The sequence below is a fragment of the Schistocerca cancellata genome, chromosome 10 (assembly GCF_023864275.1).
Source record: "Schistocerca cancellata isolate TAMUIC-IGC-003103 chromosome 10, iqSchCanc2.1, whole genome shotgun sequence".
Taxonomy (NCBI): domain Eukaryota; kingdom Metazoa; phylum Arthropoda; class Insecta; order Orthoptera; family Acrididae; genus Schistocerca; species Schistocerca cancellata.
The window spans coordinates 116,681,193-116,696,787 of record NC_064635.1 but is presented as its reverse complement, the minus strand read 5'-3'; the positions used below and the strand labels follow the sequence as shown (position 1 = coordinate 116,696,787).

At 38.3% G+C, this 15,595-nt stretch overlaps 1 protein-coding gene across 1 annotated transcript in view; it reads right to left on the bottom strand.

Moving 5' to 3' along the window:
• The window catches only part of LOC126106653 (centrosomal protein of 164 kDa), a 675,221-nt gene that overhangs the window by 67,310 nt on the left and 592,316 nt on the right, over positions 1-15,595 (bottom strand). The window contains exons 17-18 of the mRNA XM_049913016.1: positions 14,730-14,942; positions 978-1,135 (exon numbers count right to left, since the gene is read on the bottom strand). Coding sequence (XP_049768973.1) covers positions 978-1,135; positions 14,730-14,942 — 371 coding nt within the window. The remainder of the gene's footprint in view (positions 1-977; positions 1,136-14,729; positions 14,943-15,595) is intronic.

Genomic DNA, 15,595 nt, shown 5'->3' with positions numbered 1-15,595 from the left:
TTCTTTCATTTAGTAAACTCATCACTCACTACTGTTTCTTCTGCATCGGACTATGATTTTTTTTATATTGTCTTGTTTGCTCAGTGGTAAAGTGTTACAATACAAATCTAAAGGTCATGGGTTCAATCCCATGTAGGTCTCAGGATTTTAATATGTTACTTTGCACTTCTTTAACCTTCGGCAATATTGGTTAATGTGAAAAATGCCAAGTTGCAGTGTGGTACTGAGTCCATACTAACTGTAGGCCCCCATAACTGGCTAGGTCGAAGGAAGGCATATCACTTTCTTTCCCGTCCTTTAATGTGGGCAGTTTTATACAGTATATACCTCACACGTGATTTTTGATGTTTGCATTCTTCAATGGGCTGTATCACATAGTATATTCATCATATCCTCTAACTTTCAGTACATTAGGAGTGGTAGATCTCATCATCCCATCCAGCTCCTACAATCCTATTTAGAAGCTCTAAATTAATTCCATCACATTTCTACCAATGTGTGTTTGGAGCATGCAATCTTTTATTCAGAGGCAGCCAGTAGCAGTTTCGTCTCCTCTAAATTCCTGACACAATTGTATAAAACCTTCATATCTCCATAGAGCATCCTGCACAGGACACGAAAGCTTACAAAACACCCTGCTTCACAGTCTCGAGACCAGCAGTAGAGACAACTCGGCAAGTACTGCGGTACGCAAATTTACGAAACAAAATAAAAGCGGAAAAGCAAATATGCGTGCAATCACGTGAGAACCCTAAGAATTGTGAAGCAGCTGTGTTTCATATTCTGCCGAGTTAGAATCCCGCACTCATCGAGCGGCGAGGCGAGACCCTTACGGGCATCGGGGACAGTTCGCCGGAGCGGATCGAGCCCGCTACCCTTCCCGAACTCGTCCCGCGGTCACTTGGAGTCGGCACAGAGGGCCCGCGTGCCAGGGGCCCGCGGGCGGGGGGAGGTCGGCGGGGCCTGGTGGCCGCTACCTGTCAGCAACTTGCCCGCCCCCGGCTGCGCCTGCGTCTGCTGCTGGACTGGGCCGTTGCCACCGCGGTTCGCCGTGACGGTGTCTTCCACCGCCGTCGAGAGTTGGCGCTGGCGGTCTGCTGCCGACCGTGATTTCTCAGTGTTCAGAGACTTTGACCTGTTTGATAACACACAATATTAAGTTCAGCAACCACAACTGTGATAAATGTAAGATCTAATTGCCATATGAAAAGCAACTGCTTCAAGTAGGGTTTAGTATAGTACCTGAGCCAAGAGTTTAGTGAGGTAGCTCATACATGCATGTTCATAGCAGATAGCTTGTTTTTTGAGAGTTTGGTACTTTAACACTCTGTTGTTTGTAGTGCAATAACAATTTGTTATGTAAATATGGTAACAGAAAGTACTGGCAGATTGTAAATAATTTAAGGAGGTGTTGAGTCGACATCAGGCACATAAACAAGACTTAGAACTTTGCTAGCTTTTCATCGAATACTTTTTGAGAGCTCCCTCACACACACATATCTGTGAGTTTGCACTGTCTCAATGACTACTGTGTGGCTGTTGATGACTCAGCACCTCCACTATCCACCATTAAGGGAGTTGTTAGCTGACCCATTGATAACATACATTACTAAGTTCGACAGCCGAAGAGGTCCTACAGGATAGCTTTTGGAATGAGTGACTGAACTGTTGTTTTGTTGTGGTCTTCAGTCCTGAGACTGGTTTGATGCAGCTCTCCATGCTACTCTATCCTGTGCAAGCTTCTTCATCTCCCAGTACTTACTGCAACCTACATCCTCCTGAATCTGCTTCGTGTATTCATCTCTTGGTCTCCCTCTACGATTTTTACCCTCCATGCGGCCCTCCAATGCTAAATTTGTGATCCCTTGATGCTTCAGAATAAATCCTACCAACCAGTCCCCTCTTCTTGTCAAGTTGTGCCACAAACTCCTCTTCTCCCCAATTCTATTCATGTGTTCAGTACCTCCTCATTAGTTATGTGATCTACCCATCTAATCTTCAGCATTCTTCTGTAGCACCACATTTCGATAGGTTCTATTCTCTTCTTGTCCAAACTATTTATTGTCCATGTTTCACTTCCATACATGGCTACACTCCAAATGAATACTTTCAAAAACGACTTCCTGACACTTAAATCTATACTCGATGTTAACAAATTTCTCTTCTTCAGAAACGCTTTCCTTGCCATTGCCAGTCTACATTTTATATCCTCTCTTCTTTGACCATCATCAGTTATTTTGCTCCCCAAATAGCAAAACTACTTTACTACTTTAAGTGTCTCATTTCCTAATCTAATTCCCTCAGCATCACCCGACTTAATTTGACTACATTCCATTATCCTCGTTTTGCTTTTGTTGATGTTCATCTTATATCCTCCTTTCAAGATACTGTCCATTCCATTCAACTGCTCTTCCAAGTCCTTTGCTGTCTCTGACAGAATTACAATGTCATCGGTGAACCTCAAAGTTTTTATTTCTTCTCCATGGATTTTAATTCCTACTCAAAATTTTTCTTTTGTTTCCTTCACTGCTTCCTCGATATACAGATTGAATAACATTAGGGAGAGGCTACAACCCTGTCTCACTCCCTTCCCAACCACTGCTTCCCTTTCATGCCCCTCGACTCTTATAACTGCCATTTGGTTTCTGTACAAATTGTAAATAGCCTTTCGCACCCTGTATTTTACCCCTGCCACCTTTAGAATTTGAAAGAGAGTATTCCAGTCAACACAGTCAAAAGCTTTCTCTAAGTCTACAAATGCCAGAAATGTAGATTTGCCTTTTCTTAATCTTTCTTCTAAGATAAGTCGTAAGGTCAGTACTGCCTCACCAACATTGCTATGGAATCCAAACTGATCTTCTCTGAGGTCAACTTCTACCAGTTTTTCCATTCGTCTGTAAAGAATTCATGTTAGTATTTTGTAGCTGTGACTTATTAAACTGATCGTTCGGTAATTTTCACATCTGTCAACACCTGCTATCTTTGGGATTGGAATTATTATATTCTTCTTGAAGTCTGAGGGTATTTCGCCTGTCTCATATATCTTGCTCACCAGATGGTATAGTTTTGTCAGGACTGGCTTGCCCAAGGCCGTCAGTATTTCTAATGGAATGTTGTCTACTCCCGGGGCCTTGTTTCGACTCAGGTCTTTCAGTGCTCTCTCAAATTCTTCACGCAGTATCTTATCTCCCAGTTCATCTTCATCTACATCCTCTTCCATTTCCGTAATATTGTCCTCAAGTACATCGCCTTTGTATAGAGCTGAATTAGGTAAATAGTATTCATTCCACAAAAGAAAGAAATTAGGGTTATATGGAGAGTCTAGATATGTACACCTTGCAAAGTTTTTGTTTTATACAATGGGAATACTGACCACAGCCTTGTGGTGCATTTATTCACTCATGACATTTGACTTCAACAATTCACTGCAGTTTGAGAATAATGCAGATATTCACCAATGCAATACTAGCAGGGAAAAGCTATCTGCCTTTCTCTCTAGTGAATTGTACTTTGGTGCAGAAAGGAGTGCAATAGTCAGCTATAAAACTTTTAGATTAAAGTTTTTCCTCGATAACAACCCCTTCCGGGCGTGTGTGTGTGTGTGTGTGTGTGTGTGTGTGTGTGTGTGTGTGTGTGGAGGGGGTGGGGTGGTGTGGGGGGAGGGTGGGGGGTGGGGGGGTGGGAGGGGAACATGCGCACGAGCACGTGCACTCTTTTGACATCTGACTCATTCCACGTCGGAATGTTGTCAAAAATATTAACTACAGAACATGAAATTAACTAACTAACCAACAACTGCCAGTTGAAATGTAACAATCTCAAGGAGAATTTAGTACAATACCTGAGGCAGAACTTTGGTAAAATATTTCATATATGCATTTTTTGTAATCAATAACCTGTCTTTCAGAATTTGGTGTTTTAATGTGCTGTTGTTAGTGGGACAACATTTTTGATGTAAATAAGTGTTTTTTCACTTTATTTTGTAATTCAGTAATGTAAATGTGCAACGTAATAATATAGGGATAAAGAATGATAGTATTGGATACTTCACTGTATATACAATATAAATTTTCAGTTTCTGTATAAAATTCAGACAATTTCATGAAAAATATATTTTTCATAATTTTATTTCAATGATAAACCACTGAATGTGTCTTGGCAAGTGTTGAAACCAAATATTAATAGAATAAATCAATGTCTTTAGAAAATTAAAGGCAATTTACTAAATACTGATTTTCAGCACTATATATACTGTTTTGTAGAAGTATTATGGGATACAGAAAGATAAAAGAAATAAAGAAACTCTTCTTTGTAAAATAAAATATGCAACAGTAATATAACTGATCATTTCATGTGTAAAATATTGAACCAACTGTTTCAATTATATATACAGTCGGGCATCTATGGTTGCAGGAGGAGAGAGTGTGTTGGTTTGTCTCTGTGTTTGGCTCTTTGTCATGGTTGGCTTCATGAAGAATAACAAACCAGATTATTGAGAAAAAAAGTGTTTGGTTTAATAGTTAGCAAAACCTACCCATTCTGTCAGCTCCATTACACAACACTGATGTTACCTAAATTTGAAGCACACATTAGCATATAACTATGAGATTTGTCAAAAGAGTATTCAACTTTAAATTTTCAGGCTCGAAGTAATGGTGGCAGATTGTCACACATGGCATGTGTTAAATGTTTCTAAGTGACCTTCTTTGCACATACATTCTCCTGTTGACTAACGCAGAGAACAATTCCGATTTCTCTGGGTACTAGAAGTATTTTTTTATTTTTATTTTTTAAAATTTTTTCGTCAGTTTCATTATGAGTCCTGATATAGAGTGTGCACAGAATAACGTGGCTGGTAGATGTGCAATCGGCAGATAACATGTGAGGCAGGCAGTAATGGTGAAGGTTGTGGGCAGGCACTTTAGGGGGAATACCGAGTGCTGGAGAGGAAGTGCCATTCTAAACTGAAGCCGAGGCTAACATTTTTGTAAATATTAAGTGGAGACCTTCCATTCCCCCACACTTGCATGGTGACCATCCACAAAGATCTACTGTCACCTCCGCTTTGGTTAGTACCTAGAAATAATTCTGCTGAAAATGTAACAAAAGCAGTGATTTATTTTCACCTAGCTTGTTAACCATTTTTAACTTTCAGAGAAGCATCACAAGTGGCAAATTTTGAGTAAAACCTACATTTCTCTTGTAACAATGTTAAAATTAGCTTATTTTGTCAAAACATTGCCGAGTTTGCTCAATGTCACCTCAGTAACATGTTGTGCAGATGCAAATGCGAGAGAATTTTGAAACTGTGGTTTACTAAGTTTATTAACTGACGAAAGATATAAAAATAAACCTATAATGTCTTCACTTATGTTGTTCCAAAACACACAACATTTCTCGTTTGATGAGCTATTGATGGGCCATAAAAATTACATTCTTTGACTGACAAAATCTGTAGTGAAGTTCGGTGGCAGGAGGAACAAGACTTTTGGTCAGGTGATTACAGGGTTATAAATACAAAATCACATAGGGGTAATGCAGGAGTAGGTTTAATAATGAATAAAAAAATAGGAGTGCAGGTTAGCTACTACAAACAGCATAGTGAACGCATTATTGTGGCCAAGATAGACACAAAGCCCATGCCTACTACAGTAGTACAAGTTTATATGCCAACTAGCTCTGCAGATGATGAAGAAATAGATGAAATGTATGACGAGATAAAAGAAATTATTCAGGTAGTGAAGGGAGACGAAAATTTAATAGTCATGGGTGACTGGAATTCGTCAGTAGGAAAAGGGAGAGAAGGAAATATAGTAGGTGAATATGGATTGGGGGGAAGAAATGAAAGAGGAAGCCGCCTTCTAGAATTTTGCACAGAGCATAACTTAATCATAGCTAACACTTGGTTCAAGAATCATAAAAGAAGGTTGTATACCTGGAAGAATCCTGGAGATACTAAAAGGTATCAGATAGATTATATAATGGTAAGACAGAGATTTAGGAACCAGGTTTTAAATTGTAAGACATTTCCAGGGGCAGATGTGGATTCTGACCACAATCTATTGGTTATGAACTGCAGATTGAAACTGAAGAAACTGCAAAAAGGTGGGATTTTAAGGAGATGGGACCTGAATAAACTGAAAGAACCAGAGGTTGTAGAGAGTTTCAGGGAGAGCATAAGGGAACAATTGACAGGAATGGGGGAAAGAAATACAGTAGAAGAAGAATGGGTAGCACTGAGGGATGAAGTAGTAAAGGCAGCAGACGATCAAGTGGGTAAAAAGATGAGGGCTAATAGAAATCCTTGGGTAACAGAAGAAATATTGAATTTAATTGATGAAAGGAGAAAATATAAAAATGCAGTAAATGAAGCAGGCAAAAAGCAATACAAACGTCTCAAAAATGATATCGATAGGAAGTGCAAAATGGCTAAGCAGACATGGCTAGAGGACAAATGTAAGGATGTAGAGGCTTGTCTCACTAGGGGTAAGATAGATACTGCCTACAGGAAAATTAAAGAGACCTTTGGAGAGAAGAGAACCACTTGTATGAATATCAAGAGCTCAGATGGCAACCCAGTTCTAAGCAAAGAAGGGAAGGCAGAAAGGTGGAAGGAGTATATAGAGGGTTTATACAATGGTGATGTACTTGAGGACAATATTATGGAAATGGAAGAGGATGTAGATGAAGATGAAATGGGAGATAAGATACTGCGTGAAGAGTTTGACAGAGCACTGAAAGACCTGAGTCGAAACAAGGCCCCGGGAGTAGACAACATTCCATTAGAACTACTGATGGCCTTGGGAGAGCCAGTCATGACAAAACTCTACCATCTGGTGAGCAAGATGTATGAGACAGGCAAAATACCCTCAGACTTCAAGAAGAATATAATAATTCCAATCCCAAAGAAAGCAGGTGTTGACAGATGTGAAAATTACCGAACTATCAGTTTAATAAGTCACAGCTGCAAAATACTAACGCGAATTCTTTACAGACGAATGGAAAAACTGGTAGAAGCGGACCTCGGGGAAGATCAGTTTGGATTCCGTAGAAATGTTGGAACACGTGAGGCAATACTAACCTTACGACTTATCTTAGAAGAAAGATTAAGAAAAGGCAAACCTACGTTTCTAGCATTTGTAGACTTAGAGAAAGCTTTTGACAATGTTAACTGGAATACTCTCTTTCAAATTTTGAAGGTGGCAGGGGTAAAATACAGGGAGCGAAAGGCTATTTACAACTTGCACAGAAACCAGATGGCAGTTATAAAGAGTCGAGGGGCATGAAAGGGAAGCAGTGGTTGGGAAAGGAGTGAGACAGGGTTGTAGCCTCTCCCCGATGTTATTCAATCTGTATATTGAGCAAGCAGTAAAGGAAACAAAAGAAAAATTCGGAGTAGGTATTAAAATTCATGGAGTAGAAGTAAAAACTTTGAGGTTCGCCGATGACATTGTAATTCTGTCAGAGACAGCAAAGGATTTGGAAGAGCAGTTGAACCGAATGGACAGTGTCTTGAAAGGAGGATATAAGATGAACATCAACAAAAGCAAAACGAGGATAATGGAATGTAGTCAAGTTAAGTCAGGTGAGGCTGAGGGAATTAGATTAGGAAATGAGACACTTAAAGTAGTAAAGGAGTTTTGCTATTTAGGGAGTAAAATAACTGACGATGGTCGAAGTAGAGAGGATATAAAATGTAGACTGGCAATGGCAAGGAAAGCATTTCTGAAGAAGAGAAATTTGTTAACATCGAGTATAGATTTAAGTGTCAGGAAGTCGTTTCTGAAAGTATTTGTATGGAAGTGAAACATGGACAATAAATAGTTTGGACAAGAAGAGAATAGAACCTATCGAAATGTGGTGCTACAGAAGAATGCTGAAGATAAGGTGGGTAGATCACGTAACTAATGAGGCGGTATTGAATAGGATTCAGGAGAAGAGAAGTTTGTGGCACAACTTGACTAGAAGAAGGGATCAGTTGGTAGGACATGTTTTGAGGCATCAAGGGATCACAAATTTAGCATTGGAGGGCAGCGTGGAGGGTAAAAATCGTAGAGGGAGACCAAGAGATGAATACACTAAGCAGATTCAGAAGGATGTAGGTTGCAGTAGGTACTGGGAGATGAAGAAGCTTGCACAGGATAGAGTAGCGTGGAGAGCTGCATCAAACCAGTCTCAGGATTGAAGACCACAACAACAACAACAACCATTAACAAAATCATGAGCACATCATCATGAAACTGACTTATAAAGAAGCTAAAAGTAACACAAAAATGAAATGTTTTCACAATTAGTTTCTGTAAAATTGTTTGAGAAAGATTGTAGGATATGTGCCTCGATTCTGGCATTACAGCACACAGCCGACCAGCCAAAAAGGGGCAATGTCAGCCTCCCCATTCTAACAAACAAATACACTCACGCAGAGCTTTGGAGAAAACCTGGTCACTGCACATTGGCCACTGTATCCTGCACAGACTATATTTACAACATGTCTAGCATTCAGCCTCTAAACACAGCATCTAATAAATTTCATGATAAACCTGTTTTATTTATAGTATCTTTAACACTACTAAGGATATTATCCATTGTTACTAACACGTCCAGGAGTCCTTCTTGACATCAACTTCACTATTTACGTGTCTGATAAATATGGCTGCCTGCACCATAACAAATTCTTTACAAAAATTCACAAGCTGACTGTGAGCATCACTTGCTGTATCACGATTGTCATTTGTGATAGCGTTGCATTCCAAAACTGAAGGTTCCTCCCATGCAGATAGAAATGCAGAAGACATTTCCAGTATTACACACTGTCAAGTAGCCATTGCTGCTTTGATGTCTTTGATGACTGACTCTCCCAACTCACAGCTGGTGTTTCTCCTTCGTTGTCTTGACCAGTGTGCACATGCATTTCTCCTCACTCAGCACCACAGCACTACTGCTTTACTCATGAGCAGGACCCTCAGCAAGTGCAAGTGCTTATGCTCAAAATAAATTAGATATTAAGACAGTAACTCTAGATATACTGTAGCTCTAGAGATTGTGGATAATTTGTAACGGATAACTTGTAACAGTTGTCACAAATGCACTAACTAAGAAGAAATTTGCTGTCATCGAAAGCATGTAGGCCTGATATGGCAGAGGTCACCACGACAGTTGTAATAGACATAAATGTAGTGGGAGTGCAAAATAGTTCCTGGAATGTAAAACAAACAAAAGGCAATGTCAGCACGTTGTGGTTAAAACAGAAAACAATCTCTTTTATACTGGGCTGTTCATATTATTTTGTTTAACCACTGTACTATAAGAATGAAAGATTATTTTATTCGGAATCTTATTTCATGCAGTACAAACATGGATTGGCAATCCCAGAATCCAGATTATTTACAAGAAGTTTCTGGAAAGTACTCTCCCCTAGACTCTAAGCAAGATATATAAATCATTAAAACTGAATTGTGATTAATAATACAGCCACTGTCCACTTAAGTTAGAACTCTTGGGCAACAGGCTGTGAACAAAATATGAAATTATTTATTGCAATTTCAGCCCCATATGGAGAAGACACATTTGGAGATTAATCAACAACTGCATCGAAAGCTCAAGAGGTCTGAAGGTCTATCGAGCTGTAGAGAGGGCACCACTATTTATCACATGATGCTGATCTCTAACTGTGATGACACTCTGATTAAAAGTAATTTATCATTACTCTGTTGGCACAGTCAGCATCCATATTTGTTTTATTTAACTCTCCCTTCTTCTCTGTTAAAATTCACAATGTATATAAAAACATATTGTGTCTTTATACGAGTGTGCACGACAATGCACTGTCTTGGCTAAATTGCTAGTCTCACGCAATTTCATTTCATGTTGACTATTCCAAAGAGCATGCTCTTTTAATACCAATTTATATTTGTTCAGCGTGATGGTTCCTTTTACGTTTGACTAAGTGAGTGTTCACACTTCTTTTCACGCTTCCAATGCCTATTCGGCCACAACAACATGGAATTTTATAAACATCAGCTGTCACTGATGGATGGTGTCTTCACTATCTCTATGGGAGATAGATTTTCATTTAATAATTATTTTTGAATTTTTGTTAGCAATCATTTGTAGGATGACTGGCATCTATCTTCATGCATCTGCCCATTCAGGTTTTTCAAGGTTTTCACAATACCCTCCCATGAGTCAAACAATTCAGGTTTTTCAAGATTTTCATAATACCCTCCTATGAGTCAAACAAACCTGTGATCAACTGTGTTTGCCCTTCTTTGTAGGCATTCAATGTCCCCTGTTAGCACTATATGGTACAGGTCCCACACACTTGAGCAATATTCTAAGATGGAATGCACAAGCAATTTGCCAGCAGTCTCCTCTGTGCACTGACTGTGCTTTGTCAGTGTGCTGCTGCTAAACCGAAGTCTGCCACCTGATTTACCTACAAATGATCATCACATCTGATATCCTTTCAAAACGTTACACACAGCTAATAGTACGAGTCGACCAATTCCAATTGCAACTCACTGATGTTCTTGTCACAAAATATTTCTTTTCTGTATTTTACAAAGTGTACAATTTGACACTTCCAAAAATTTAAAAGAAGCTGCCAGTTTGAAATATTATACAAATCTGACTGATATTTATGGAGCTTTCTTCAGATGGTACTTAACTATAGATAATTACGTCATCTGCAGAGAGCCTCATGTTAGTACTGTCTGCCATGTCATTAATATACAATAAGAACAACATGGGTTCCAACACATTTCCTTAGGCACAAATCTTCAATCTAATCACAAATTTAATGGTACTGACTCAAATGATTTTCTGAATCTCAATGTTTTTGCAATCCGTGCTGGTTGGCATGGAGAGGGTCATTCTGTTTGGCACATCTCATTTAGGATTCTATAACAGATGGCTGTAAATGAGATCACTGACAGAAAAGATGTGTGCTATACAGCTCTGTAAATCAGCCCCACTGAACTTTGATGCAGTTGCTGATTAATGTCCAAAGATGTCTTCCACAGATGGGGAGACAATTTCCATGAATGGTACTATACACCAAACCATGGTCTCTCACCCAGAAGTTTTAACTGAACTGAACAGTGATTACGAACAAAAGTAATACAATGATAATTTAACATTCTTTTAATAAATTGTCTATAATTATTCCAGTAGCTTAACCTAATGTGTGAGAGCAGTAACTAATAAGTCACACTTTTAATTTGTGTTTAAAAATATGGATGATGGCTGCACTACAAAGTGCAGTGTGCAACAAGTTGAAAATATGGGCTGGACTGAAAGTGTGTCCAGACAGCCGAAGCTGTTAAAGCAACCACTCACATAAAGCAGGAAACCCGGGTTCAAGTCCTAGTGCACCACAAATGTTCACTTATCACCATGGAATTTAATTCAGTGCCCAATTGTGGCTGAGATGTGTATTTCTCTCTCTCTCTCTCAGAAAAGAAAAAAAAAAAAAAAGAAAAACAATTGTTCTAGTAGTGCTGTTATCAACATCTGTTTACAAACATGTAATATGTAAGACATCATCATTAAAGATGACCAAACACCCACAAAAGATAATAATATTTACACTTAAGTAAAATTTCAGCACTTTTTAGTTTGTCTGATTTTTGTTTCCTTTCTCCATGCCTCTGAGGCTTTTCACTAAGTACTCAGTATCAATGAATCTATTTTCCATTACTCCCCAATTCACTTTCAGCTCTTTGTCTCTGTCACTCATTTTTACATATGGGCTTTTCTCATAGCTAATGACAATGAGGTTTCCTACATTGACACTGGCATGGATAGGCTTCTGCAGTTAACCCTCTTGCCTCATCTATGTTCTGAATTCACCAAAACTTCCTCAAACAATAATTCCATTTCTGTTTCTTCATCGACCCATTAACTTCCTTTTCCATTTCATATCACGTGACCACCCTATTTTTGCTTTGCGTTATCCCCTCATTCCATAGCTCCACTATCTTTGCAAACAGTTTTTGGTTCAGAACACTAGTTACGGTGACACTCATTTACATTTATTACACAGTCGTTTTCTGCATACCATTACACATCCCATTAATTTTTATCATCTTCTTCTGCACTTATATCTTCACTCTAATTTTCTCACACTTACATTACCCCATAATAGCAGTTAAGTTGCACTTACTGGCAAGAAGTCAATATCACCCAACTGCAATCCCAAAAACTCATTTCTTTTTGCATGGCCATTCCTTCTTTCACGACTGTTGCTTAGCCATTTCTGTTGTGTTTTATGCACAAACTTTCACATTTTTCGTATGATACCATAATTTTATCATGCTGACCAGATATCATTTACTCACATCTTCAGTTTGTCTTTCAGCACACACATAAACATTGTTTCACTCCAACTCACTTACGTTTCAATGGAGACTTTCACGATATGGTATTTTTATGATTGTGAGTTAACTGCTCTATTTTAAGTTCATCCAACTCATTATATTTGTTTACACATTTTTTTGAAATTTTTCCCCATTTAATGACATTAACCATTTACTTATTTGCAATTATCTCTTTATTCTCCACACTATAGTACCATTAATGCTCTAACTTTTAGTATGTAACAATCTTACACCACATTCCATTCACGATAGTTTCATTTAATTATACAGGACTTCTTAAAAAGTGGCAGGAGTCCATAACTAGTAGTGGCAACATATAGGGAATGGAAAATAACAGCCAATCTAGGTTATTTATCCTTATACTCATGAAAGTTATAAGAGGCTGAAAATTCCATGTTCTCACAGACCAACTCCAAAATATCCCATTTTCAACTTCAAAAGTTACAGTTTTGCATGAAAAATCAACAGACAAGAATAAATGAGACAGTGTTTTAGGGAGTAAATAGCTGCAGTAAGTATGAGGGCTGTGTTAGCAGAGGAAAGAAAATTCTGATGAAATAAAGGTCTACAAAGAGCACATTAACTAATGTAACTGACTGAAAACATTTAATTCCCATTCAATGCCTATACAGTGTATTTCAAAGAGAATGTACACATTACAAAGTATTATTTTGTTGAAACTATCAGTCACTGAACCACAACCCGATTATTGAAGGAACAAATACTTTATCCTGTTTGCTTGGTTACCGTCACATGTTGCAAAATGGCTGCTCTGCAGCAGAAATCATTTTGTGCCCTAGAGTTTGCAAAGTGTGATACCATGATTACAGGGCAAAGAAATTTCAGGTTGAGGTATCAAACTGATCCTCTGAATCAAACAACAGGAAATCCAGGATTGAATATAACAATATTACGAGAAGGAAAGTTGCTAATTACCATATAGCAGAGATGCCGAGTCGCAGATAGGCACAACAAAAAGATTTTCACACTTAAAGCAGTGTGGTTTCAGTTGCCTGGGACTGCAGTCATGTGTATGATTTGCGTCTGCATGATTGCGTGTGTGCGTATGTGTGTCTATTGTTGAAAAAAAGCCATTGGCCGAAAGCTTTAAGTGTGAAAATCTTTTTGTTGTGTTTATCTGCAACTCAGCATCTCCACTATATGGTGAGTGGCAACTTTCCTTCCCATAATATTTATCCCCTGAATGGATGGAATATTTGCAGATCGTACTGACAGTGTATAGCCACAGGATGTGTATGTAAAGGAAAAAGTCTTGGCCACCTTTGCATTTCTGAGAACTAATCATGCCAGTCAGGAGTTACAAATGCCTACAGCAATAATTTGGCATGTTTTCTGATGTCGGTTGATTCTGAAGCCATAAAAGTTGCAGCTGTTATAGACTCTACTTTATGACGAACAAAACAAACATGTGGTATTTTCTGACAAGTTACGGAATGCTACTGGCAATGATAACACTTTTGCACAACACATCATGTTCAATGCCTAAGTGGACTTTCCACTTGAGTGAGAAAAAAAAATAAACACAAGTTTTGAATCTGGAGCTTATAGAATCCACATGCACACACTGAACATGTATGAGATTCACCAAAAGTCTATGTGTTTTAAACGACATCCCACTCATCTCAATCTTCTTTGATGGAAACACAATTAACTGTCAGCAGTATATTGCTATGTTACAAAACTGGTTGTTTCTGAGGCTGAACAAGAACAACAACTTCAGTTTTCAATGAGACGGGGCAATTCCTCATTGGTGTTGCCAACTGTGTGAATACCTGGATGAAACTCTACTGAGCCATTGGATTGTCATCAAACAGCTGATGACTTGGCACTTCTCAGCTGACCTCCAAGATCACCAGATTTGATGCCCTGTGACTTCTTCCTGTGTGGTTTCATCAATGACAATGTTTATGCACTATCACTACACCTAGAAGAGTTGAAATACTGTCATAACATCAAAGACGATGAGCATATTTACCCAAGTGTGGGAGGAATTTGAGTATCAATGCAATATTGTTTGTGCCACTGCTGGAGGAGACAAAATGAACATCTGTAATCTAATTGTGAGAGATTGTAAATATGTGTCCCAAGTTTCAAAGTCATTCTTTTTTAAACAACCTGTACACCACTTTTTTCTCTAAGGTCTCTCTCCCATGTTCCGCAGCTTATCTGACATTAGCTTGGAGTTAAGCTGTGTGGAGCTACTATTTTTGAAAGTTCATACAACTAGACTCACTACTGATCACATGTAAGCTTAACTGCATTTCCAACAAATGCTGAAAGTGCAGGCATTTTTTGAAGCATACAAGGGTGCACTACTGGGAAAACACTCACCTTTCAAACACAGGGCCTGATGTGCCAGTAGCCCGCTGGGACACGATGCGCTCCGAATCTGACCCCGTTCCACCAGAATTCAAAGCAGCTTCCCGCCGTTTTCTCCTTTCCATTGAGATCTTCACATCTGTTTTCAGTCGCAGGTACTTCTCTTTCAAGGTTCTGTACTTATCTTCCAGCAATCGTTTCTCACAACGCAGTTTCTCAAAGACCCTGTAGTTCACACAGAAAGCAATAAGCAAAATATCAGGTGTATCTTTTTAACTAAAAGGTGACATTTCACTTGCTACAGTGTCAAAATTTGGATGATTCAAAATGTCAAATTCAGCCTTGCAAAAATAATCTAAAAAGTATTTGGACTCTTAAGATACAGTTATTGCAATGTCCACCAATAAAAATGGTAACAAATTAAGTTTGATGTAAAATGTGTATCTGAAAACTGACATGTGATTTTTAAAACTGCGTTTGTTAAATGATAAATCATTTACACATTAAAAAATTCTACACTTCTGAGGGAACAATCACATCCAGTTTACAATAACAGGAACTAAATATAGCTATGATGCTTTTCCAGAAAAGCTGATTGCAAGTGCAAACCTACATTTTCTGAATAGCAGACCTTCAAAAAATTTTACTGGTAGCATTATTTTTAATTAAATAATAATGCTCACAATATGCCATATTAATCAATAAATCAAAGATGTTGTTTGTGGCAAATTATTTATGCAGAACTGAAAACTTTAAAAACAGATACATTTTTACTTATATCATTCTGCTAAGCTGAAATTAATTAACAAGGCATCCATATTATGAGGAAAAGAGTTTCTTATATTTTTAAAACTTAATTCAGGAGAATGTGTGACAAA